This window comes from Phoca vitulina, unplaced genomic scaffold (assembly GCF_004348235.1).
Source record: "Phoca vitulina isolate PV1807 unplaced genomic scaffold, GSC_HSeal_1.0 scaffold8, whole genome shotgun sequence".
NCBI classification, from domain to species: domain Eukaryota; kingdom Metazoa; phylum Chordata; class Mammalia; order Carnivora; family Phocidae; genus Phoca; species Phoca vitulina.
Window position 1 is genome coordinate 49,575,052 of NW_022589711.1, and position 26,274 is coordinate 49,601,325.

At 49.1% G+C, this 26,274-nt stretch overlaps 1 protein-coding gene across 1 annotated transcript in view; it reads left to right on the forward strand.

Moving 5' to 3' along the window:
- The window catches only part of XXYLT1 (xyloside xylosyltransferase 1), a 159,751-nt gene that overhangs the window by 89,911 nt on the left and 43,566 nt on the right, over window positions 1-26,274 (forward strand). Inside the window, exon 3 of the mRNA XM_032406880.1 lies at window positions 636-768. Within this exon, the coding sequence (XP_032262771.1) occupies window positions 636-768 (133 nt within the window). The remainder of the gene's footprint in view (window positions 1-635; window positions 769-26,274) is intronic.

The following is a 26,274-nucleotide window of genomic DNA, read 5'->3' on the forward strand; positions in this document are numbered from 1 at the left end:
CTCGCCCTGAGTCGTCTGGAGGCAACGGAAGCAACCAGCACTTATGTGCCAGGTAATTGTGAGACTCGGTTTGTCTAATTATAGCTCACTTTGTCTCTCAGATAGTGGAATAAAAACCTAACAGTGTCCGAGGTCTTTCAGCTGTTCTGGCGGCATCCGAACTCGACACACATCGGGGTTTGAGAACGTACTGTTAAGGGCGGGTCTCCAGCCCTCTCTCCTGTGGCTCATTTACCACCTGTGCCCCACGGAGAAACACCGGTATGCTTTGATTTTCAGTAGGGTGTCCGCATAACATGTCGTCCAAACTGGTTCCTTTTGAGAATGAAGTGGTGTGCTGTTGAAAATTACGCCAGGACAGTGGGCCTGAAGTAGAGCATATGGTCACCTCGTTCTAAACACGATGCATGCCTGTGAGTGGAAGGACAGGTGGGGCGGTTGTTTATGAAGACTTTGGTGCAGAGTGGGTTGCTGGTGGATGAAGGGCCTTTGTTTCCAGCGATAACTTTGCATCATTCGGTGACCTCAAGAATGATCTGATACCTGTTTCTGCACCCCCCACTCATTTTCTGTCCGTGGCTGAGCCTCCCAGGATGTGTGTCTGTGTCTTATCGTGTTCTTTCTCTTTCCTCCAGAGATCCTGCGGATAATTCAGCTGGACCTAGACCTGAAGTACAAGACCAACATCCGGGAATTGTTTGAGGAGTTCGACAGTTTCCTGCCAGACGCCGTCATTGGTATAGCGAGAGAGATGCAGCCAGTGTACCGGTATGCGGCAGCCCTAGGGGAAGTGGCGTGCAGGACCCCCTCCATCCCTCCTCTCCTTCCCCTGTCCTGCTTTATCGGTAGACACTCTTAAATCTCTTGATCTGCACTTAAATCTCTTAGAGACACATTTGTGCTTATTGCATATGGTTAATAGTGTGGGCGGGTGGGTCTGCCCTGAAGCTGTAGATGCTGCCTCATTCTTTTTGGGGAGTTTGTAACATTTTTCTCGCAGAAAGCCGAGCTGTTTTGGTTGGTTGGTTCTGGTTAAGCTCAGAATTTTAAAGTCTTGGGCTTTGCCCTACAGAGGAGGTATCAGGATATAGCTTTAATTGCCTTGTCTGACGATGAACTAGGCTTTCTTGGCCTCTGAGTCTCCAGTGACCCCTCCTCTGTGTAAGCAGAACGGGTTTATCAGTGTCTCGTAAGGAGGGGAGGGCAGCACAGCTTTGGGGCACTGGTTGGGGTTACCTCATCGCCGTGAAGACCACATTCTGCGTGATGCCACGCACTTCATTGTCAAGTGTGCGTCGTAGAGAAACCCCAGCATCTGAGAACCAGGAGACATGTCCAAGAATGTTCCCTGCAGCGTTGTATGCAGTAGCCAGAAACTGAGAATGACTTAAATGTCCATAGATAGCAGAAGGGACAAATGACATATATTCATCCAACTGAGTACTATACAAAACCAAAAATGAGCAAGCGGTAGTAGCCACAGGCACTGCTGTGCAGAGTGAACTGCAATCTGGGGGGATGCACACCATGTGGCAAAGATTATGAGGAAAACCAAGGCAAAGATGATCCCCCAAGCTGGCCCAGTGTTCTCTCTGGAGCGGTGGGGGCCTGGTGGGGACGATGACCTGGGTGCAGAGTGCCCCCGGAGTACCTCAGTGTGTTGTTAGCCCTCTCCCTGGGGGGCCGTGCACACGCTTGTGTGCACTCTCGTGTGTGGACTGTATGTCTTATGGTGGAAACAAAGGAAAGGAAGAGCAGAGGCACCTACAAGTTTTTGTTAAAAACTAGAGCCATGGTTCTGGGTCCAGAGGGTTCCATGTTGCTGACTGATCCTCCTCCGGGTAGTACCAGAGCTCACCCAGAACCGAGCTGCCTAGAGCTGGGATTTCACCGTCCCCGGGGCTGGCCTGCTCTTTGTCGTCCCAGCAGACCCTCCCGCTGGCTCCCTGTGGACATCCTTGGAGCCAGGTCGTCTTTGGAAAGCTGCGGGGCACAGGCTGCTAGTGACCCAAGCGCCCGCGTTTCCCCTAAAAGAGCGGGGAAGAGTGACAGCTTGCTTGCTTGTGACTATTTGCAAGACGCAGATCACATAACAGGAAATTCCTGCGAGGCCTCTGAATGGGCTGATAACTCCTGGGCCTTGTGGGCTGTTTGCCCTGACGTCCTCCTCTCCCAGCCTGTCCCCCAGTCACACAGCAGAGTCTCGCACTCTGCGGGGGAACAGGAGCGGGGGGGGGGGGGGGAACAGGAGCGGAGGGTTTGGGTCAACACTTGCCACTTCAACTCAGAGCAGCCTCCTCGTCTCATTCCCTCACTTTTATACAAGGCAGATCTCGATTTAACACCTAGAGGCAATAGAAGGAGCACTGGACTGAGAGTCCAAAGTCCTACATGCTAGTCCCTATGCTTGGGGCCTGGTTCCTCCATCTGAGAATGGGAGCCGGTGTGCTGCAGGACCTCCCTCCCCCTGCCCCGGCACTGTGCTCCCAGTCTCCTAACCCTCACCGTCTCCTTATTGTCTTTCCTCTGTCCTGAGACCGCTGGTCTGCGGCGGGGCCCCTCACTGCTCCCTAAGGGCCAGGGTCCCCAGGCTGCTCGCAGGCTCATGATTAAATGCAATCGGAGCAGTGGTGCCTTCAAGCCCTGCTCTGGAGTCTTCTTATGTAATAAAAATGGAAACGTGATCCCATTTAAATAGTATCCGCCAGAATTTATGTTTTTGTACATCTAGGATTTTATTAACAGTGAAACGTAAACCAATTTAATTATCTAGACTTCTCAAAAGAAATCTCTGGAAGATTTTAGACCCAAGGTGAAATTGAATTTTTCTCACCTTCAGAGTCTGTAATGATCATTCTGTGCAATGAGAAAAATGAGGCCTGTGCGGCCACCGGCAGAGTCCCAACCTGGCCTGTTTGTAGGGCTTGCACACTCACCATCAGAAACGAAAACCCTGTATGTGCTCCCCCTTTCCCCTCCCAAGCTGAAATGTTTATAAAGCCTCTAATAATTAAGTCTGCAAATGACGGCCCTGCATGAATGTGCGCCCTACTGGCTCTGGGTAATTGCCTCTGAATATTCGCAGCCTCGTGCTGGGGCTGGGAATGGTTTGGTGCTGGCTGGGTCAGAGGGGGAATGGAGTGTGGGGTTTTTTGCTGTCTTCCGCTGGAAAACTGGAGACTCCAGTGGCCCAAAAGAAAAACTGTTGGTTGTCTGCGCCTTTGGAGCCTGCGCCTGGGTGTGTTTGTGGGAAGGGGGTAGGAGGAGAAGCGGGGCAATGGAAGGGTAGCGAGTAAGCAGCAGCCACACAAGGACGGCCAGAGCCGGGCCCTTCGCATGAGCAGGCAGCCCCAGCCCCATCGCCTTGAACCTGGCCATCACCGCTGGTGGGGCATCCCCAGGCCAGCGTCTGCCCACTCCTGGGCAGTCACTTCCTGCGCCCTCCGCCAGGAACAAGGAACCAGTGCGAGTTCCCACAACCACATGGTCTCACTCCCTAAGTGGTGGAGTGTGAGGTGGGCAAGGTTTTTATCATAAGCAAAATCTGCTAGCATCTATGAAAAGGAAAATTTAGAAACAAAACAACAGCACAAAAGCAAAACTTGACTGATTAATCAAGCGCATTTTGATCTGGAAATTCACTAAGCAGAAATAAACTTGAATCTTCTCAACTGTGTTATTTTTATAGTCCCTTGCCTGACAGTTACTGTACTTCAAAAGGGCACATACTAAGTCATTTTTATGGTTGTTTCAACTCTATTGTGTGCCACGAAGAACGTTAGGAGCTTGGAGGAGGGTGGAGGGAAAAGTATTTCTCACTCTTCATTTGACAAATATCCTTTTTTGGTTTTTTTTTGTTTGTTTTTTACAATTCTCCCCGCCATAATTCCACCCCCCACCCCAAACGTACACTAAACCCACTGTGCTTTCTGGGAAATAATGGATTGTGGGATGCTAGGATAGTGATAGAGGTACCTTTTTCTCTAGTGTCCCTGTTAGGATTCTGTTGAGTCAAATGTCCTGTGACCTTTCTCATCTGAAAATTGGGGAGCCATGGTCATTTTGGGTGGAACGGTCCTGTCTTGACCCTTTCTCTGCCTCTTTGTCAAGGAACTAGACCCCTGGACAGGTAGGTCCTCATAGATGATGTGTTTAATTGGGGTACATGACCAAAAGGAGAGAAGGATCTAGTGCTTTCTCTATAAGCAGAATGGTCTCTGTAAATAGACAACTTTATTTTACACATATGTGTTAGTCCAGGACCATAGTTAGACCATTTTGAATTTGCTTCCTCGTGAATGTATTGGAAAAGCAAAGAAAACGGTTGGGCCCTCTTTATGTACAGCCTATAACATTATAGATGTGTATCAGCAGGCAGAGCAGCTTCATGCAGAAGAAATTGCATTCGGGTTGTACTCAGAAGCTATGGATTGTAGTCCTGCCTTTCAGGAATTACCCGTATGATGTTTTGCAAGTCACTTGATTCTCTGACCTTCTGTTTTGTTTTGTCTTGTTTTTTAATCTATAAGTGGGGATAAATATATCTGAAGCACAGAATTACTGGAAAACTCAAATGAACAACGTGCATGAAAGCTTCCGGTGTGAAAGAGATGCTCGGTAAAGGGCACTTGCTCACTTTCCTCCCTTAATCCTCACAACTCTTTTTTGTGTTTTCTTTCAATATGATTTGTTCTACTAGATACCTCTACTCTACCCACCCCAACCATACAGGGTTACCAGTTGAAATACACAACACTCACTTAAGTTGGATTTCAGAAAAACAACAAATAATTGTTTTGTGTGTGTATGCTCCAAATATTGCGTGGGGACATACCTATACAAAACAATTATTTGCTGTTTATATGAAATTTAAGTTAACTGGGTGCCCTGTTTTTTGTTTGCTAAATCTGGTAGCTCTACCCCTACCCAAGAATTAAAACCTCTTTTTAACAGAAGGGAGTGATCTGGCTTTTCTACAAAGTCCTCGGGTGGGCAGGAACAAAGCCTTATGAAGTGGGAACTTGTCAGGAAAACAGGGTGAGCGAGTGAGGGGATGGTAGGAGGCAGCTCTCAAAGTTTCTGTGAGGCACCAGGCCTGGGGTTACCACTCTGCAGGAGTTAGAGTCCTGCTTGTGATTTGGGTCCTTTGGGGAAGGTAGGAGGTCTGGCAGTGGCTTAGCTTTGGGCCACAGGGTTCCTGCTGAGCCTGGAATGAGTGTGTATGAGAGACACAATGTGTGTGTGAGAGAGAATGTGTATGATAGAGAATGTGTATATGTGTGAGAGAGAGACAGAATGTGTGTGTGTGTGTGTGTGTGTGAGACAGAGTGTGTGTGTGTGAGAGACAGAATGTCTGTGTGAGAGAGAATGTGTATGATAATGTGTTTGTGAGAGAGACAGGGACAGAGAATATGTGTGTGTGTGAGACAGAGAGTGTGTGTATGATAGAGAATGTGTGTGTGAGAGAGAGAATGCGTGTGTGTATGTGAGAGAGAGACAGAAGGCTTGTGTGAGAATGTATAAGATAGAGAATGTGTGTCTGTGTGAGAGACAGAGAATATGTTTGTGTGTGTGTGAGAGAGAGTGTGTGTGAGAGTGTGTGTGTGTGTGTGTGTGTGTGTGTGTGTGTTGAGGAGCTGGGATCACAGCCTTTGGTTATGGTCTTTCTGTCTTGGAGCTGGCCACCTGAGGAGCTGCTGAATGGGAGCTTTGTTGGTGGGGTCCACAGGCTTCCGGTTCATTCTCTGTTGGCTCCACAGGCCAGCTGTGTGCTGGTTTGAGCCCAAACCCACCATGAGGTGGAAGCAGCAGGCTAATCCTGTCAGCTGCTGATAACACACCACAAGCCAGGAATTTGCTTTTGTGTTAAGTATTTTAATAGTGTCTACTCTTTCACCTTTCTAGGTCACGTGGTTTTTATTGATAGCATTTGTGCCAGCCTAGCCTCTTTCCAGATGCTTGGAGTGGAAATGTCCAGCTTATCTGCAGGCTGCCTTCTCCCATTCCTAGGACTGGTGAAGGGCTCTCAGGGGAGCTGGGGAGGAAGTGAGGATTTAGCACAGAGGTAGGAGAGGAGGATGTGAAATGACCCCACCCGTGCCACTCATAGCTGTGTGACCCTGGGCAAGTCTCTTGACCTCTCTGAGCTTGAGTTCCTTTAGCTGAGAAATGGAGATTATAGCCCCGCAGAGTAGTATATGTGGTGGAGTTGATTGGAGGATTAAATCAGTGTGTGTGTAGTGCCTGGCAGAGGGTAGCACTCCCTAGTGGGAGTTTTATCCAGTCCCAGCTCCGCCACTTAACTACTTCTGTGACCCAAGGGAAGTCCCTTAACTTCTGAGCTTCGGTTTCCTTATATGTAAAATTGGAACAACTGATTAACTTAGCAAAATATTAGTGCTAATATTTTGGCTTCTCAGCATCTGAACTCCCTGCCTGTGTTTGAGGAATTCCCTGCCACATAAGCCATCCTTCCTTTATGGAAGACAAAAAGGCTGATACTTTATTTCCTGCACTTGCAGCTGGGGTGTTGGTGCTGTGTGCCCCTCCTGCCCTCCGTCCCCTGAGGAAATCGGTACCACGGATTTCATATCTGTGCAGGCAGGTTTTTATCTTTTTACTGTATGCCCTAAGCAATATAGGCTATTTGCAAAACAGAAACAGACAGTGTTACAAGGAGAAATCAACAAGTCCATAATAAAGGAGGGAACTTCTAGTATGCCTCGGGGGAAACCAAGAGCTCAGAGGGGGGAGCTATGCACATAGAAGATGACAGCGTGGTTGGAGCAGAGCAGGGAGGAAGGGGGGCAGGCACCCCAGTCCCCGTTCCCACTGTGATCCTGGTGGCCCCCCCCCGCCCCCTCCCACCGGGGTATTTCAGTGCCCTGCAGAGGGTGAGCTGCTGGCCACACCACCTGCTTCTGGACTCCAGCCTGTGGTTCTAGCCCTGATCACCAACGAGGTTTGTGTTCTGGTTCTGCTCCATGGAGATGTTCATCTCATTTTTTAACCCTCCTATCTCCTTTCCCCTGCTGCACTCCTTGAATTAAAAAAAAAAAAAATCATTATATAAAAGTAATGTATTTTCATTAAAAATCTAAGAAGTATATGAAGATTGTTATTTTTCCAGAAATTTTCTACAAATTTACCTGTGTGTGTCTGTGTATAAATGGACTCATACTTTATATACCCTTCTGCCTCTTTTTTTTGTTCACTTACCAGTATATCTTGGCTATCCTTATACCTAACTCAGTATTTCTATATTAAGCATTGCTAGTCTCCCAATAGAATTATTATTATTATTTTTACTTAGGAAAACTTTTAACATATACAAAAGCAGACAGAATCATGTAGTCTGCTGGATGCTTCGATGTTACAGTGTTCGTGGAGCTTCAATGATTAGCAGCCCTCAGCTGGTCTGGTTTCATCTCTATCCGCAGCCTCTCATCTCCCCCATTCTCTGCCATCTCTGTTATTTTGAAGCAAATCCCTCAGTATACCATTGCATCTGCAAGTGTCATTTTTAATCTATTATTTTTTTTAAAAAGCATCCTATCTGCTGTTGCCGGGTCAGGAGCTGAGGAGGGTTGTGTGAATTCATAGTGTCATTTTGTCTTCAAGTTCCCTGGTCTGAAATCAATTTGTATGAGGGAGGAAAATGGACAGACACGGCTCTAATATCTAGCCAACCAGCGTTTTCCATCTCTCTCCTGATGGTCTCATGTCAGGATGTTACTCTAACAGTCACGTCTGGAAAGGTTTACGCTGATATAAATTCAGGTCCACTGTTCACTGGGCATGAAGCTCTGCTTTATAAGAGAGCCCTACCACCACCATCATTTCAGGTAGTAGCTTTTCTTTTTTCCCTCTGACACCCGAAAATGAATTTCTTGGCTCTTGTTCTCATGGTTTTTTTTTTTAAATTAACCAAGATTGAACCTGTCAGTTTCTATTAGAGTTAAATCTGAGTAACAGAGAAAAAAGGCTGCCACCTTTTACAGTAGTGACTGAGAAAGAAGCTGAGTATTTCTTCACTCCCTGGGCTGCGGAAGGCCGGCCTGTTTTGCATAGCCCCCGTGATCTGGAGGCTGTGATGGAGGCCCTACAGAATTCCTAATACAAACGGAGGGAGGGGCACCTGGGTGGCTCAGTCCTTAAGCATCTGCCTTCGGCTCAGGTCATAGTCCCAGGGACCTGGGATCAAGCCCCACATCGGGCTCCCTGCTCGGCGGAAAGCCTGCTTCTCCCACTCCCATTCCCCCTGCTTGTGTTCCCTCTCTCGCTGTGTCTCTGTCAAATAAATAAATAAAATCTTTAAAAAAAAGGGGGGATGGGGAGGGAAATACCTGCCAGGTGGTAGACTTAAAAATACCTACTATGAGGCAGTCAGTTTTTAATCACACCATTGGGAAAATGTGTTTTATTTTATTTATTTATTTATTTTTAAAGATTTTATTTATTTATTTGACAGAGAGATAGAACAAGTAGGCAGAGAGGCAGGCAGAGGGAGAGGGAGAAGCGGGCTTCCCGCAAAGCAGGGAGCCCGATGTGGGGCTCGATCCCAGGACCCTGGGATCATGACCTGAGCCGAAAGCAGCCGCTTAACCAACTGAGCCACCCAGGCGCCCCTGGAAAATGTGTTTTAAAAGGGAAAAGATGTATATGGAAGCCCTGCAGTGGAATTGCGGTCTGTAATGTAACATGATTATTAACAGAATTGTTGCCCATCCGCCGGCTGTGCCCCCTGGGCGAGCTGTGGACATCCAGCGCCTGCTGAGGGCCATGGGCCATGGAGAGGCTGCCGAAGACTGGCTGCTCTGGCTCAGATGGGGTCCTGGTTGAACATGGGCGGGGCTTCCCTGCTCTGCAGACAAAACTCAGGTCAGGTGTTTTGTCTTCCTGCAGGTTAGCAGTGCTGGGGCTCACAGTGATGGGGCGATGAGACCCATCGCGGGGTACCCGACGCAGATGTTTTGTGAAAGAATGAATGAGGAAATGAATGAGCAGACAGGGGGGGACCAGATTGCATGTTCTCTTCAGGGTGTGTGGACCGAGCACCAGGCACACAGTAGATGCCTGCTGAATACACGAAGGAGCACCGGTTTAGTCAGATAGAGCCTGCCTCCGCAGCAGTGTGTTGGCCGGCTGTTAGGTAAGGGTCCACAGTCCTACCACTGCTGTTCTTACACAAACTGCTTCCACATTTTTCTTTTTAAAGACAGTCCACGGGAAACATCGTTATTCTCGATTTTCATTGGGCTCACCGGGTGCGTGAACTACAAGATTAGGTACTTGGAGGAATTATGAGGTAGAAGACATGTCCCTGCTTTCAGAGCGATTACAGTGTGAAGGAGGTGGGGCAGGTAAGATTCAGTGAAGGCCCCAATGGCAAGTCAGTGCTGTTACTTAGAGGTTTTCCCCCGACGAGCCGCAAAGATGCTTTCCTGCGGGAACCGTGCATGTCACAGTGTGGCGTACATCCTTCTCAGCTTAATATTCTGCCTTCAGAATTCCAAGCTGTGTGTGTGTGACGTTTCTGTCTTTCTTCTTCCTTTTTTTTTTTTTTTTTTTTAAAGATTTTATGTACTTATTTGAGAGAGAGAGAGCATGAGAGGGGGGCGTTTCAGAGAGAGAAGCAGACTCCCCGCTGAGCAGGGAGCCCGCTACTGGACTCAATCCCGGGACTCCAGGATCATGACCTGAGCTGAAGGCAGTTGCTTAACCAACTGAGCCACCCAGGCGCCCTCTGTCTTTTCTTCTGAAAGGCTTTTTGGAAGGGGTTGTGGGATTGCTGTGCGGGCACAGCCTCTAGGAGGCTCCTAGGATGGACCTAGCTCTGTGCACAACTAGAAAACTCACTCAGTAGGCTTTTGCTGAGGGTCTGGCTAAGCAGTAGAGAGAAACTAGACCCTGCCCTTGAGAAGCTTGCAGACTAATTGATGGGACCACCTCCCCACATCATTCCACTGGGAGGTGGGCCCGGGCAGGTGCTCCTAACTGAGGCCCAGCAAAGGATAATGGGCTGGGAGGACTGTCCTTGTTTGCATTACTAGAACTTGTTTCTTCTGCCAAAGAAATCTCTCATTGAGAGATCCTCATTTGCAATCAGGCAGCAAAAAAAGACTCATCTATAAGCATCTTCCTGGGGCGGGAAGCAAAAGAACATAGTTGAATCACAGTGGCGTATATAAAGCGGGACTTTCTGTGACAGGCAGTGTATGGAAAGGACAGTTAGGTAAGGCTGGCTCCAGGTGAGGGGAATTACAGGATGGCCCCCTGGCTACTGCAGGCACACAGTTCAGCTGCCTTTCTGACCTAAGTGAAATGGATATTCAGCCTCCAGGCCCTCTGCCTCCAGGATAGCTGCAGAATTAGCCACTGCAGAAATAGCAAGCTTTCAAACTGGACTTGGGTTTGAAATGAACACCTTACCTCCTCCTCCTGCATTGGGTGACTTCTTTAAATGAGCCGTTTACTGTTGATCATAGAGAACCCCTAGGATCTGCTTACAGGTGGCAGAACTGACCCCCAATATCAAGGAGCTGCCCATAGGAACACTTTGCTCCAGGGACCCAGCCTTCCCGTGTCTCTGTCCTCAAGAATTTTCTGTCATTACTTGTAAAAGAGGAAGCTTTTTAGGAACCAGAATTGCTTTCTGTAGAATCATTTGCGCGAACATTTGCTATGTCCTTGCTGCTGTCGATGAGCACTCATTATGAGGCTGCCAGTCCTGATGGGCTTCCAGAAATGTGAAGTCCCAGAGATGCTCATGGGGCCTCATTACTGTCAGTCTGGTGGTATGAGGTACCAGTGCATTTGACTGCTTCTCTGGCTCCACTTGGTTCCCTGTAAGGAAACACTGCCACCCTTAATAAAATGAAGCCTACTACCTGCACAGGGTAGAAGCAAGGGAAACCCTTTCCCTGACTCTAGGACCATTTTATCTTGTTTGATCCAAGACTCATGAATTTGGAAATGTAAAGAAGGCAATAGAATTCTAGCATTCTACTTGGCTTGGGAGCAAACGAGATTTTCATGTTCTTCATGTAACTGTAGTTCATTGGTATTCAGCTTTCAGGGAGTCTGGGAAACAGTGTCTAAGGAAGGTAAGGACATAACGATGAATCATTTTTTAGAAGAACCAGAGCAGAAGAGAAGCATCTCCATTTTTTCTGCTTGTTCCTTCCTGCTAAGATGTCATCAGGGTTTAGGTAGATTGTGGTGTAATCTTGGTCATTCAGGCCACCACTCTCCTCACCTCACATTCTTTCAGCTGCTGTCCAAGGTCAAAGGCATCCTACAGATGAGCAAGCAATATACTTTTGTATAAACAGAGTAGAGACTGTCTTTGAGGCCTCTGAGTCCCCGGGAGACTGAGATGGCCAGCCAGAACCTGGGGAGGGATTTGTGGACCAAATGCAATATCTGGGTTGCCTGTGATTAGCTGCACATCCAGGTGCCCATCAGTCACCTGCACAGACCAGACCAGAGGAGCCCCACTCTCCGGTCTTCACGTCAGATCATATTCAAGACCATATGGAAGTGAGTGCTGGTTTTATATAAAATTGTAAAATGAGAGGGTATTGGGTAGGCTCTCAAAAGGGGATCATCCAGTGAGCGTAGCATATTGTAACGGACACAAGAAGAGGCCATCTGTGATTCAGAAACTCAGGATACAGGCTATCACAGTTTAATTTCAGGTAAATGCCTCCAGGAAGTAATACAAGTTTTTGAAGATTTAGAAATGGATTGTGAAAGACAAGGAAGGAAAGAATTGATTGAAACCCCATCTGTGTCCTGGATCTTGACTGGTGTTTCTGGTGTTCTCATTTGTTTTGCATGAGTATGGGCCCAGTGCTGCCAAGTCTTCTGATTTTTTTTTTTTCCCAAGAGAAGCCAGAAATCTGTGTTAAGGTGAAAGATTCTGATCTTTAAGTATTGACAATTAAGCAAACAGTCTGCTAGCCAAGCAAAACAGTGGTGCACCAGATCCAGCCCAAGAACTGCCAGGTTGAGACTTCAGGTTTAAACGTTCACTGAGGCAAAAATTGATGAAACGCTTCTACCAGTTTGGCCTGGACCTTCTGAAGACTTTGGTTGTCTGGTCCTTGGATTCTGATGGCCACAGTTTAGGGGTTTAAACTTCGTTTTTCTCAAGTATTTTCTCCTATCACTTGAAGTAGTTGATTTTGATTGGTAATTTAAAATTCCATCAAATGGGGGCACCTGGGTGGCTCAGTCGGTTGAGTGTCTGCCTTCAGCTCAGATCATGATCTCAGGAGTCCTGGGACTGAGTCCCACGTCGGGCTCCCTGCTCAGCGGCTAGTCTGCTTCTCCCTCTGCCCCTTCCCACCGTTCATGCTCTCTCATGCTCTCTCTCTCTCAAATAAAATCTTTAGAAAAAAATTCCATCAAATGTTTTTCTAACTAGCCTCAGATTTACCTAATAATAAAGTGTCAAGGCCAAGCATAATTCTTGTCCAGAAATACAATTTTGGAAGAAAATAAAAAGATCCCCAGACTTAACCATTTATCAGAATTGGCAACTACTTTAACTGTACTGTGTATTAAAACATCTTTAAACTACTCTCATGTCTGAAGATGCTTTTGGGAGATTGGAGGGAGGGAGGAAGGGAGGGAGAGAAATGATAGGGAGGAGGGAAGGGACAGGAGAGGCCTGGGAGCCACGTGGCTGCCGTGTGCTCACTGCCTCATCTCACCTACTGTCTGTTCAGCGCTGCCTCGTGAACAAGCTAGGGTACGCCGGACCCACAGAGACCCCAGCCCCAAACCTTGCTGCCCGCTTCGGCATGGTAGTATGACATCATTAATGACATGCAGAGTGGCCTCTTTGATGGCCCATCTGGAGAGTCTTCTCCCTGCTCTTCAAGCCACGAATACTTGTGTTTCTCCTGGACAATTAATTGGTGTCTCCTTCTATACAACTAGTTAGATGTCCTTTTCTTCAGTTGCCTAGTAGAAAACTTAGAGCCAAACTTGTGGCATGCGTGTATCAAGCTCATGGCTCTTTAGAGGATGCATTTTGGCATCTTTGCTAGCTAAGAGAAATTCCTTCTGGAACAAAATTGGGGATACCATTGAAAGGAGAGGAGAGAAGGAGGGTAGGAAGGAAGATGCGTGCAGTCTTCATTAGGCCCTACCACTTAAGGTCCCATTTTCTAGATCTGCCTGACTATAGTAAGTAAAGATAAACATCATGAGAAATAGTCCTGGGAGGAAGTACAGCATGGATGGGGTGAACGTTTAATTTCACCACGAAATTAATCGTTAAACTATAACACTTCAAGTGTGGAAAAGGGGAGGCTATTGATAATTACACTAGGACAAGTTGAACCAGCCCTGTCCTGGACCACCTGAGGACGTGTCCTCACCCTGCACTCAAGCTGGTAGAGCAGGGAAGGATGGAGGGAAAAGGAGGGTAGGGGGTGGTGCAGGGCAGGGCAGCCGCGAAGGCCGAGGCACCTGGGGTCAGAGATGCTGCTGACGTGGGCAATGTATTTGGACCTGTCACCTGCTAGAACCAAGAAGAGGGTGTTGAATCATTCTTGGGCTGGCATTTGGCCTTTGCCTGGACGTTCAAGGTGAAGAGTAAAAGCACCCTGTGTCTATAAATGCATCTTACCACGCCTGCGCCCCACATCTCCTGGTAGTCCGTGTGAGCCCACGAGCTGCAATTTGGCCCTGTGTTGAAGGGGCAGATTAGGCTTTCTCTGCGGGGTGGAGCTAACACCGTGTAGAGACTGATTTGCTACTTTTGAGAGCTCATCCCTGGGATTTGGCCATAATTCCGTGCAGAAGGAGTCAAGGGAAAGAGGCGGAGGCGAGGCAACAGCCTCTCAAAAAGTGTAAATGCTTTGTTTTCACCATTGATTTTTGGCTGGTCTCAAAAATCCCCTAGAGCTGCCCTTAGTGCGTATTAGCCGTGCGTCAGAGCCTCACCAGGGCTGCGCCCCGTCGGCCCATGATGGGGAAGGCCAGAGGGCCTAAACATACCTTGTGCAGGGAGGGCCCTCCTCCCCAGAGGAGAGTGTAGGGCTCAGCAAATGTCACCTGTGCCTCCCCGATGGGCTTGTCCGTACGTCTGGAGCAGAATCTCCAGAAGCTGCCAGGGGCCCCGTCCGGGAGAGATCAGCAGGGGCTGTAGGTGAAGGCGGCACAGCCCACCTCTGGGAGGGGAATGGAAACTCAGGCCCTGCCGCGGATTTGCCCCTGTGGCCCGGCCTTGGAATTAGCAAGATGGAGAAGACCGTAGGCCATCCACGTGAGCTGGGCCTCAGTTCAGGGTGCCTTTGGGGGAGGTGGCCCTTGTCCCCTCATCGTAGCACATCTGGGCTTATCCAGGCTAACTTGGTGACTAACAGCTCAGCCGTGAAGAATTCCACAGGCACTTATTGAGGGTCTGCTCGAGGCCCGTCTCAGTGGCCAAGTCCCAGGCCCTGCTGTCAAGAGTACACGGCCTGGAGAGCTGGCCACACCTGCAGCTGAGGGTCGCAACACCCTATAAAAGCCCCTATAAAAGTGTGGCCGCACTTGCTTTCCTCAGAGCTACCTCCAGACCTTGCTCCCTCCTTGCGGCTCACTCTGACCCTGGGGGTCCTCTTTCCCTCTCCTCGTGCCACACCATTTCTGCCTCTCAGAAGCTCCTCAGCCAGACTGTCCACTTGGCTTTCAGTTTCATTTCATGATGGGCAGTCTCTTGGATGACTCTCAGCGATATGTTCTGCAGCCAACGGACAGCCTACCCCATCCCTGTCCCCAGATTAACTGCCGTGACTTCACACACTCCCAAACTTTTTTGAGCACCTACCCGATGCTAGTAGGCTAGTAGGTGCCTTGCTCACACGTGTGGCCTTTGGGTATGCTCTCCCTCCATCCTGCCCTTCTGTTTGCCCTCCTTGTCCTTCAGGTCACCATTTTTGGAAAGCCCCCTGAGGGCCTCCTTGGTCCTAGCCGGACCCCCCGCTCCTCAGCACTGACTGCTCTGAATAGCTGAATAGCAGGTCATGACTTAGAGGACAGGTGCTTCCTAGGTACGTGTGTCTCCCTCCGCAGGGTCCTGCGCTCTCTGGGGACAGGGCTTTTGTCTAATATTTTGTCTAGTAAAACATTGTCTTTTCCCTCCCAACCCCACAAGTCCAGCCTGGGGGCCTTGAACTGGAGCCCTTCCTCCAGCCACCATCCAGCTCTGGTTCTCTAAGAACATCTTGGGATTTTAAGTCTTGGTTGTTTTTAAATAATGGCATGAAGGGTCAGGAGGAAGTAGGGGGAACTGACCTGTAGCCATAGGGATAAAGCCAAATCATGTATTTTTCTGGAAATATATATGCTCTTATTGCACTTTGGAGATAGACTAGAATGTTGGGAAATTGTCCGAGCTTGAAGTCAGAGGTGGGGGGGACTCCTGGTTCCACTGCTTCCTAGCCTTATTACTTTGCATAACATATTTAAAGCTTCAGTTTGCTCATCTGTGGAATGGGGTGCCTCCAGCATATTGGTTATAAAGTGATTTCTGCCTCCCCCTTCGTGGCCTATTTAAGATATGTAACTCAGTGTCACACTGCAGGCAGAAAAGATGCATTTGAAAAACCTTGCCTGGTGATTCTGAAGCTGGAGTTTGTGCCTCCTCTCTTTGCCTATTTGAGAACCACTGGCCCAAATCCTTGTGGGTGCTCAATAAATAGGAATGAAATCCTGTCCTAGACACATTGCACAGCAGGCACAGAGGGGCTCCATGAGCGTTATCTGCCCTCTCCCTTTTCTTCCTATCCTACACAACCCAGACCTTCCCTTGGTGCCGGTCAGTAGTGGAAAATGTTCCCAGAACACAGAGAGGTTGCTAGAGAGAGAGAGAGAGAGAGAGAGAGTGTGTGTGTGTGTGTGTGTGTGTGTGTGTGTGTGTGTGTTTGGGGGGCCAGCTTCAGAAGCCGGAAGGAATGGTCCTGACTTGGAAAGGGAGTGTTCTGTGCAGGAAGAGGGCCACATCCTGCCTTATAAGAAGCTGCCACTGGCCCTTTCCTCTTCATGGTTTACGGGCCAGTGTGTGCCCTTGGCCATGACGAAAAACATGACTTTGCTTTTCTGTTCCATGGTGCAGAAGACCCACGTGGAAAGCCCAATGGCAGAGGGGCGGAAAATGGCCAGATTGGAGCCAGCTGCGAGTATAGCCACCTGTGCTTTGTAGGTTGCAAACTGCAAGGCGTGAATGCCGATCTGGGGTCAAGGATTTTTGAAGCACCAGTCCTAAAGCATTTCAGGCTTCTCCTTGTAATGTGCCTGTCCCTGCATGTCACTCCACGGCATGCCCCGGAAGTGTCACACCCCACTTTCTCTCTCTCTCCACTTCCTCTCGTCACTTCAGGGCCCCTTCTGCGCCCCGGCTTCTCCAGGCCGGCCGGTGAGAGCACTTTCTCTGCAGCACCCGGGCCCGGCGCCATGCGATCGTTGTGCGTGATGACCCAGGGCTGCCCGCAGCTGAGCCTCAGCTTATGGACAGCCTCACGTGACTTGACCAAGTTGAAGTCTAACCACCTCCTTCTAGACACTCGCTCCCTAGGGTCCTTTCTCATTTGGAGAAATGATCTTCTGGATCCAGACTCTTGTGATTAAAATCTTACCATCCCATGCCACTTCCATTCCAGAGGCAAAGAATAAGGTATTTGCTTTCTTGGGCCTCCATTTGGTCCTTTCTTGGCCACATGTGCAGTCTCCACACCGTTGACGGACATGCTAATGGCTGATACTGAAGCAGCTCAGGCATGCCCTGCAGGCTGTGGGCCATGAGCTTTCCCACTGCAGCGCCTTCGCTCCTACCACTGGTTAGAACGGTGCTGCATTCCCCTAGGCTTGAACCGTGCTCAACTGTTACCAGTTGGTTTTACATTTGCTCCTTGTGCGAACTCAGCAACGGAGGAAGACAGGTAGTGTTATTCCCATTTTGCGGAAGAGACTGAACTTGGGTAGGTTAGATTTGCCCAGGGTCACTTGGTCATTTCTAGGACTCGGGTCTCCGGCCCTAGTGCCCTGCCTGTCCTCTAAGCACCTGAGATCCTCGGGGATGGCTCCTGGCCCCCGCCTTTATAGTTCCCAAGCTATGAAACAGCCAGGATGGAGAGGTTCTGCAGCCTTATACCTAGCCACCTCACAGCCTGGGTCACTGAGTCCCCCACCCCCTTTTTGGGGGATTCATTGAATAGACTTCCATGTTGAAGACAATCCCAGTCTTTGCATGAAGACATTTAAGAGCATTCAAGTTCCTGCCTCGGTGTTTGAACCCCATATAGACTGCCTCCCACCTTCTAGTCCACAGTCACATTTGGCAACGGCTGGATTTCTGCGCCAGCATGTGCAGGGCCCTCCAGCAAAACGGTTTGATCACTTTTTCCTCACAGCTCAGTGACCCTCCCTGGTGATGCTGAGTGTGTCATGAACGAGTCTGTTCTCACACTGTTTCTTGGGGGTTTTGATCTTTGGGGAACCTCAGTTGTGTGCGTTTTAGTGTGAATTGTGTCCAGGCAGACTCCTCAGAGCTTTGACACCAGAGAGGGAATGGTTTTAGTTATTAAAGGACACGGGCTGCCTTTTTTTTTTTTTTTTTTTTTTTTTTGATAGGTCTGCAGCCTGACTTGGGTTAAAATTTCTCTCATGGTTTTGGAAGTGTTAGAGTAATGCCTTCCTGCCTGCCTTCCATCCATCCAGCCACCCATCATCCCTCTAAGATGATGGGAAAGATATACTGTGGGTTTCTTTGAGTCTGATGAGTTTCAGTACCTACCCCTTAACTTACAGAAATCCCATTCTATTTATTGCAAAAGCAGCCTATTTCTACTCTAGTGTCTTTCCCAAGAGTCTTGGCCTCCTGGTGCTGAGCCTGGGGCCTGGGTTCAGAGCCAGTCTGGGGTCCCCAGGAGATTGTGGAGATGCTGAGTATGTCGTCAGCTCTTGGAAATGGGAACCATCTGCACTTGCCTCTGTCCTCTCATCGAAATGCTGGACAAGCGTTCTTCATCCTGCTGAATGTTTTGTTCAATGCAGACATGGAGAGGCAGACCTGGCTGGCTTTAGTCAGGTCCCATTCTCTCGGTCAGCCTTGGTTTCCTCCTTTATAAAATGAGAAGGTTGGATTGAAATGTCTTTCCTAACTTTAACAGACAGTTACAGATTCTATTAAAATAATTGCAGCATCTTGGGATAGGAGAGACATCTGGGGGCATCTTTTCTCAAGCCTGAATTTCCCCACAGCATCTCTGACTTACCAGGTCTCAGCTTGATTACCTCCTGCAGTGCGGAACTTGCTACTTCCAAAGCAGTCCATTATTTTATTTTTGGACAAGTTCATTGGAATGTTTTTCTGTATATCAAATTTAAACAGTCTGCTTCCCTGTGGTTCCTACTCATTTTCCCCACATTTGTACTCTGGGACCACACGAAACATGTGTATGTAACTCTTCCCCACAAAGGTCCATCAGATACTCAGATTTGCAGAGAGACTCTCATTTCCCTTGAGTCCTCTCTTGTGTGGGCTAATAGCCCTTCCCTCGTACACACCCTTTCTCCTTCCAGCAAGGACGGGCATTCACTTCTGAACGTCAGGAAGTAGGAACTGTGGGTGGAAGGCCTTCCCTCTTCCGTGCAGGCACCAAGAGGCAGGAAGAAGTCCTCTCTGGAGCAAGGCTGGGCAGACACACATTTCTTACCTGGGAAGCCAGGGTCCCCATTCATAGCTTTCCCTGTGTCCCACCCAGCCTCCTGAGGGCTGACTTTGTCCACTGCAGGGACACACTGTGCAGACTCAGTGTGGCCTCGCTCTGTGCACCCAGCTCAGAAGTGTAATGTAACGATCAGCGAGGTTCATGCTCTTGTTCGGGGTACCGGGATCAGCACAGTTCTCAGTGTGTCTGGGGCTATGAGAAGAAGAAAGGGACAGAAGAGGAAAGCTTTGAGACAGCCAGTAACTGGAAGAAATGTTTGAGTTTATTGGGAGCCACCTGGCAGATCCTTGACAGCAGCGACTGGCCAGGATGTGGCCACACAGACCACATGCCCGCCCTGGCCTTCCCTCCTCGCTTGTCTTCTCCCCATCTCCATTTGAAGGAAAAATAGGATATTTTCTGTGGCTGTGTCACTGCTTCTGGCTGATGGGCTGGCTTGGCCGTCCCAGACCACAGAACTAGCACAAGATGGATATTAGCAGCTCCCAGCTGGGATGTAGAAGTTCTGTCGGTCTTTTCCAAACCATGGTGCACCAAAGAGCTGCCTTTTCTTCTTCCCGCCAATCTGGAGGGGGGCCTGTACCTTCTGGGTTTCGCGCCGAGTGTGGGCAGTGCATTTTCACATCTGTTAGCTCTAAGGGCCTCTGCTGCCCGGAGCTTCCTGACAGTTGGAATTCATGGCCGTGGGGCATTTATCACAGCCTTGGGTGGATTTCTCTATGGCTGCTTGGAGAACACACTGGTTCACCTAAAAATTAAATTTTATATTGGAATAAAAATGAACTGAAACCCTAGATGTCTCTGGTGTATGCCTGGCTTGATCTCCAGGGGTTTTGAACAACTGGAGCTTTCTGTGCATGGAGTTCTGGAGTAGAGCTGTTTTCTGTCATGGCTCTCAGGGCCCGGCCCTCCGAGCTGGGTCTGCTAGGAGGTTCTGGGGAGCAGGGTTCCTAGCACTGGCCAAGAGGAAGGGCCCAGCCTCCTGGCTGGGGGAAGCTGGGTCACTTCCTTCCTGTCTCTCAGAATGGGGCCGAGGGTGATGCAGTGCTCGTGGGCAGGTCGCACTCCCAGGCTGGGGTGCACGGCATGACCTTGAGCTGGCTGCCTGATCTTATGGGGTCCTGGCATGGTCTGTAAACAGACGCTTCCTCGTGGGGGGGGGTGGTTTGTGAGGACTGAGTAAGTCAGTATTTGTCAAGTGCCTGGGACAGTGGCTGGCAGGGATGCCGTGTGTCAGTGTTCGGAAAATACGTGACACGGTTGTGCCAAAATATACCATGTCTCCTGGTCACTGTCCACCGAGAAGATCATCTGAGAGCCCTTTTTTTTTTTTTTTTTTAAAGATTTTATTTATTTGACAGAGAGACACAGTGAGAGAGGGAACACAAGCAAGGGGAGTGGGAGAGGGAGAAGGAGGCTTCCTGCTGAGCAGGGAGCCAGATGCGGGGCTCGATCCCAGGACCCTGGGATCATGACCTGAGCCGAAGGCAGACACTCAATGACTGAGCCACCAGGCGCCCCTCTGAGAGCCGGTTAAATACCACATCGTCTGCCCGTGGTTGCTTTTCCTGGCCGAGGTGGTTCAGATACGGAGCATTATCAGATGAGGCTGAAAATCGAATTTGCTTGATGCACACACATTCTTTCAGAGTCAGGTACATGCCGTGGCTCCTGGGACGATTTCTCCAGAAGGCCTTTAGTCACACGCGCGCCTATATTTCCTGCCTAACTCGTGGACACCTGTTGGATGCACCAACGTTTTTTTCTTCTTCCTCCTTTGGGAGAAAGGTCCTACCCTTCTTTTCCTTCCACAGAGCTGACAAAGCTGTCCACCTGCAGATGTAGCTGCCGGGACTCTAGTGTCATTCAGGAAACGTTATTTTCCACTCCTCCTCAGAGCTTCACAGCCCGGCAGCCACCTGTCTGTTCAGCAGGACCTTTAGCTGCCTCTTCCTTCCCATTTCATGCTCCTCGATCCAGCTCATCCTCTTTCCATCAGGCTCCCAGACTGTGCTGGTCTACACAGCGGCCCACCCCCTCCACGCCAAGCACGTCTCTTCGGGTACAGTGCTGTCAGATTCTGTTTCTTTAGAACTCAAGCAGAAGATTTGGTCTATAGAAAGTGGCTTCTTCTTGTCCTTACTTAACTAGAAAATCCCGTTCATCAGAATAAACAGCTTGATAGAGAATTATCCGTGGAATTCAGCAAACTGAATTACAGTCTTCCTGCAGTTTCTTCAGTGCTAAAATGCGAATCATACTGTGTGTCTCACAGAGGTGTTTTAAGATCTGAGGAAACCTCAAAGGGCTTCGTACGTACAGAAATGTACATTTCTGGAAGATGATTTTTATTATCAGACTTGAAGCACACAACTCCCGGATGGCGGGAGCCGGCTGCGAATCTCCCAGTCAGCAAGCAGTGGCGAAGCGCGGCGTCACTCCTCGGCTCTGCCATTCTGACGTGGTGCCTCGGGAAGGCTGGGTGTTTCATTATTCTGGCTCCAGGAAGCGAATTCTGTTCTATGCCCGTTTTACAGGTGAGAAAACAGAGACACAGAAAGGCAAAAACTCGTGCCTGGGGTGTCCCCACCGGTAATTGTGGAGGCTGAGTTCAAATCTAGGCACTGCTCCTGCTTGCTGCGCTGCCCTGTCCCCTGCCCTTATTACCGAATTTGCCCCAAGTCACAAAACTAGAAAATGGAGGAGCTAGGCCTCAAGCATAATCCAGCATTCTCTTTACTGTACTGCAGGGCTGCATCCTTTGCGGTGAAAACAGCCTGCATATGTCGGGGCCATTAGTCAACACTTACCAAAGAGTTTTGCCGTCTACCTCCGGCTCTGCCACCCCGGCCCTACCCACCCTGTGCTTAGAGAACAGTCTTCTCGGAAAGAGGTTCTCATTTCTCAGTTTGACCTGTTGCTGCACTGTTGGCTTGTGGCCAAAGTGGAGGAAGGAGAGTGGGGGGAAGTGTCTTCTTGCAAACGGAGTGGAGCTTTCTTGAAGATGCATTTTCTTGCTGCAGCACATTTGAAGCCCTTCTTTGTGATTGCTGATTTGTGCATTTTGCTGGAGTTGCAAAAATAGCCATGCTGTCGTTAGCCAAGTGTTGTACATCTGAGTTTGCTCTGGGACATCTGGCCGCGAAGCCAAGGCCTGCCCTTGCCTGCAAGGTGCTGGTGAAATGCGGGACTGGGACTGAGAAATGGACCTGCTCACAGACAGCGAGTCAGAGCCCAAGCCCTGCGGGCGGGGGCCTATGTGTCCATTTCATGGGCGAAGCCTGTGTTTGGAAATGGGTGGGGGTGGGGAGGAGGGGTGAAAGAGACCTTCTCCAGCTGGTCTGGATTCTGATTCTAGGGTGATTGAGCGATGTGAAGGCTGCATCTTTGGTAATTAGGTTGCTCGTGACAGAGAGAGGCTGTTTCTCACTGCTGTGGAGAAGGACGGGCTGATGGAACAGGTCAACATAAGGGAGAACACTTACTGTGTCCATTTCTGAGGGCAGGCTGCAGGGGAGGGGGCCGGGTGGCGTACCTGAAGGGCGGCACCCAAATGTTGCTAGTTGCAGAGCTTGTAGGCCTTGGCTGCGCTCTTGTATTTGCAGGTCCCAAGCTGTGCAGACCCCCTTGGGGATCCTGCAGCCCTGGGGCCCCGCCCGCCTTCCTTCCTTGTAGCTTGGGGGACAAAGCCACACTTAGTGTAGTGTGAAGGCCCCCTTTGATCTAGTTTCAACCTGATCTTTCAGACCCATTTCCTCTACTCCCCTCTCTCCCCACACCCTGAAACTGTATGTACAATGAGTGGTGTGTGGGCATTGGTGCTTTTGTTCAGATTCTCAGAGGCGCTGGCCTTGAGTTCGGTGCCCCAGATGGCCTTTTGCCTCCTTTTCCCTCTTCCTGACTCCAAAGCTTTGTGCACGCTGATTCCTTAGCTTGGCATGCCCTTCCCCAACTCCTGCTGTTGAAATCCTCCTTGTTTTATAAGCTGAGCTCAAGCATAGCTACTTCCGTGAGCCCTCCCATGGAAGGAGCCACATTCCACCTATAAGCTGGAGTCACATCTCCCTTTCCCTTTGTTCATGAAGCTCTTTGCTTACGCTCTGTTAGAGCGTGGGGAAGAATGAAGGGAGGGAAATCGGAGGGGGAGACGAACCATGAGAGACTATGGACTCTGAGAAACAAACTGCGGGTTCTAGAGGGGAGGGGGTGGGGGGATGGGTTAGCCTGGTGATGGATATTAAAGAGGGCACGTACTGAATGGAGCACTGGGTGTTATATGCAAACAATGAATCATGGAACACTACATCAAAAACTAATGATGTAATGTATGGTGATTAACATAACATAATAAAATTTTTAAAAAAAGCATTTATTTACTCTTGCTCTGGTGTCTCCACAGCTTGATTGCCAAGTCCTTGAAGGCAAGCAAGGTCCATTGTCACTCATCCGTACACCTTTCACTCCCAGCCCCTCTCTACCTAGCAGTTGCTTAAAGACAACAGGCTGCACAGGCCCTGTATGTTGAGTAGAATCATTGTCACTTCAGAGTCAGCTCCAGAGTCCTCTCTAGAGGTGCTAGTGTGTGAGTCCTACCTGTTGGTGGGAATGTTGGAGCTGTACCCAGCAGTCCTCAGACACTGACCCAGAGATCCACCCAGAGTTCCTGGGAGTTGAGTGCATCATACTGAGTATTTGCTGAGGCTGGCAAGGAGGCAGGAGAGATATACAGATGGCCAGAAAGCACATGAAAAGACGCTCAACCTCCTTAATCATCAGGGAAATGCAACTCGCCGCCGCGGTACGATACCACTACAACCCACCGGGGTTATCACGGTGGTGGCGAGCACGTGGAGAAGTTGGAGCCCTCACACAGTGCTGGGGCGAACTCAGAATGGTGCAATCCCTTTGGAAAACAGTCTGGCTGTTCCTCAAAAAGTTAAACACAGAGTTACCATATAGCGCAACCATTCCATGTGTAGGTAGACACCCAAAAGACCTGCAGATATATGCCCATCCAAAAACCTGTACACGAATGTTCATAGCAGCATTCGTTGTAACGGCCCAAAGCTGGGAACAACCCACGTGTCTATCAACTGACGAACGGATAGTCAAAATGTGGTATATTCATATATTGGAATATTTTTTGGCCATAAAAAGGAGCAAAGTTCTGACACACGCTACAACATGGAGGAAACTGAAAACATTATTCTAAGTGAAAGAAGCCAGTCACAAAAGACCACATAGTCTATGCTTCCATTTATATGAAATGTCCAGAATAGGCCCAAATGGTTGCTTTGGAATGGTTTGGAAGGTTTGTAGGGGCTGATGGCTGAAGGGCACAGGGTTTCTTTTTGAGATGATGAAAACGTTCTAAAATTGATGGTGGTGATAGTTGCATAACTCTGTGAATATACGAAAACCCACTGAATGGGTGAACTGTATAGTAGGTGAATTCTCTGTCAATAAAGCTGTAACAAAAAAATAAGGCAGGAGAAGTTCTATTGCTGCAATGTAAGCAGAGACTTCAGTGTCTGTGCTAAAGCCTGTTTTTCATGGAAGGAGACATCTTATAAGGCTACCGGCAGACAGGGCTAGCATACCACCTTGCCCCCACACAGTATTTTCTCCCGAATGGAAGAAGCGTTAAGTACTGACAGATCTGTATAAAGTCATTTTTTTAAGGATGAAGACTTTTATTTCATTTTTATGATTTAGCTGCCCTTTTACTTTCCAAGAGAATTAAAATGACTCAGCTTAAATTTGGATTTCTTTGACCACTGGGACATGACAGCTCTACTCATCTTTTAGTGTTGGTAGTTGCTTTCATTCATTCAGTCATTCATTCTTTCACAGCAAACATACATTGCGTACCAGTGTTTTAGATTCTGAAGAGACAGAATTAAAAGTCTCCAATGTCAAGGAGCTTATGGTGCAGTGGGGAAGACATTCAAGTGAGCAAGTAATGGACCTGTATTGTGATGGGGGAGGGGGGGCTTGGCTAACACATTGGAGAGGCCCTGAACTCAACTAGGGGTAATCAGGAAAGGCTTCAGGAAGAGGTCACTTATCTGAAGACAAGTAGGGGTTGGTTGACCCACCAGGAAGAAAGGACATTTTAGGTAATGAGAGCTGCATGGGCAGCATCCAAGGTGCTTTGGGGACACTGTGAGAGTTCAGTCCAGGGTGCCAAGGTGGGCAGGGTAAGAATCAGACATGGAACACCTCATAAACCACACAGAGCATCTGGATTTTATCTGGTAGTGGGTGGGGAGGCCTGGTTTCACTTTCCCTTTCAGAAGGTCAAGTTGGCTGCATGATGGAGATCAGATGGCAGAGGAGTGAAGACATGAATGCCTGGGGTGGGGATGAGATTTAAGGGTGGGGGGGGGAAGTGGTAGGAAGGTGAGGGTGCTACAGGTCAGAGATGCCACGTGGGGTTCTGGCTGGGACATCCTGGTGGGTAGGGATGCCTATTTGTGAGCTAGGAGGTGCTGGTTGACCTTTTGCCTCCTGAGGGGAGCCACACTGAGGCGATGAGTCCTGGACCACATGCTAGAAAGTGACAGGTGTTCCTGGATCCACCAGTGGGGTGGCCAAACACATTCTGGCTTCACTGGTCCTGTCCCAGCTTCCAGATCCTTGCAGGCCCTGGGCTCCTGCATCTCAACTCCAGGTTGACTGGCTGTCTGTACACAGGGGTAGGTTTACTGATCTTCAAACTCCCTTCCAGCTCTGATACTCTGTCGTTCTTCGTGGTGGGAGATGACACATTTGCACGATCCCCCACTTTCGATGATTTACATAATCACTTCAGAGATGCTTCAGAATTCATTTCTGATCATCTCTTCACTGTTAGAGAATTCCAGCAGCTTAGATGTGGGTTTTGCGGTCATGCCTGCCTTTCCAAGTCCTCTCTTTCAAGCACTAATCTCTGAACATTTGGATTTACTGGGGAGCTGTGTTGGAGAAGTCTTTTCCTAAAGCAAAGGCTCTTCTAGAAGGTGATGCCCATGCAGGGTACTTCACATTTTCCCCACATTTACATCTGAGGCCCTCTTCATTTAATTTCTTAGCCTAGTTCAGAAAATCCACACGGAGAACTTTCTGTGACGTGGATCCCGGTCTTGGTTGCTGACCTCAGTTGCAGAACGGTACCTATGAAGCTGAAAGGACTGTCTTTGCTTCTCAGTGAGGGTTTTTGGCTCCTCTGCTTTATGGCATCATAATTGCATCACAACCAAACAGGAAAATCAAATCACCTGCCACCAGACTTACAGTGTTTTTCCACTGGGTGACCAGGGCGGAGTGAGGGCTTCTGAGAGGCCGAGCCCTCCCCGCGGCAGGGGACAGCATGGCGTTGTTGTTGGACTGTGTTTCTCCAGGGAGGGCAGTGTGGGCATCAGATCGAGTGAAGGTGGAGGGATGCTGTAGGGCGGCCTCTTTCCCTGTCTCACCTCTTTCTCAAGAATGGACATTCTGTCCCTGCATGCTTCCTTCCCTGGAGGTTGCTCTGTCCCATGGGGTCTTTGCCAAGACTGTCACAGAA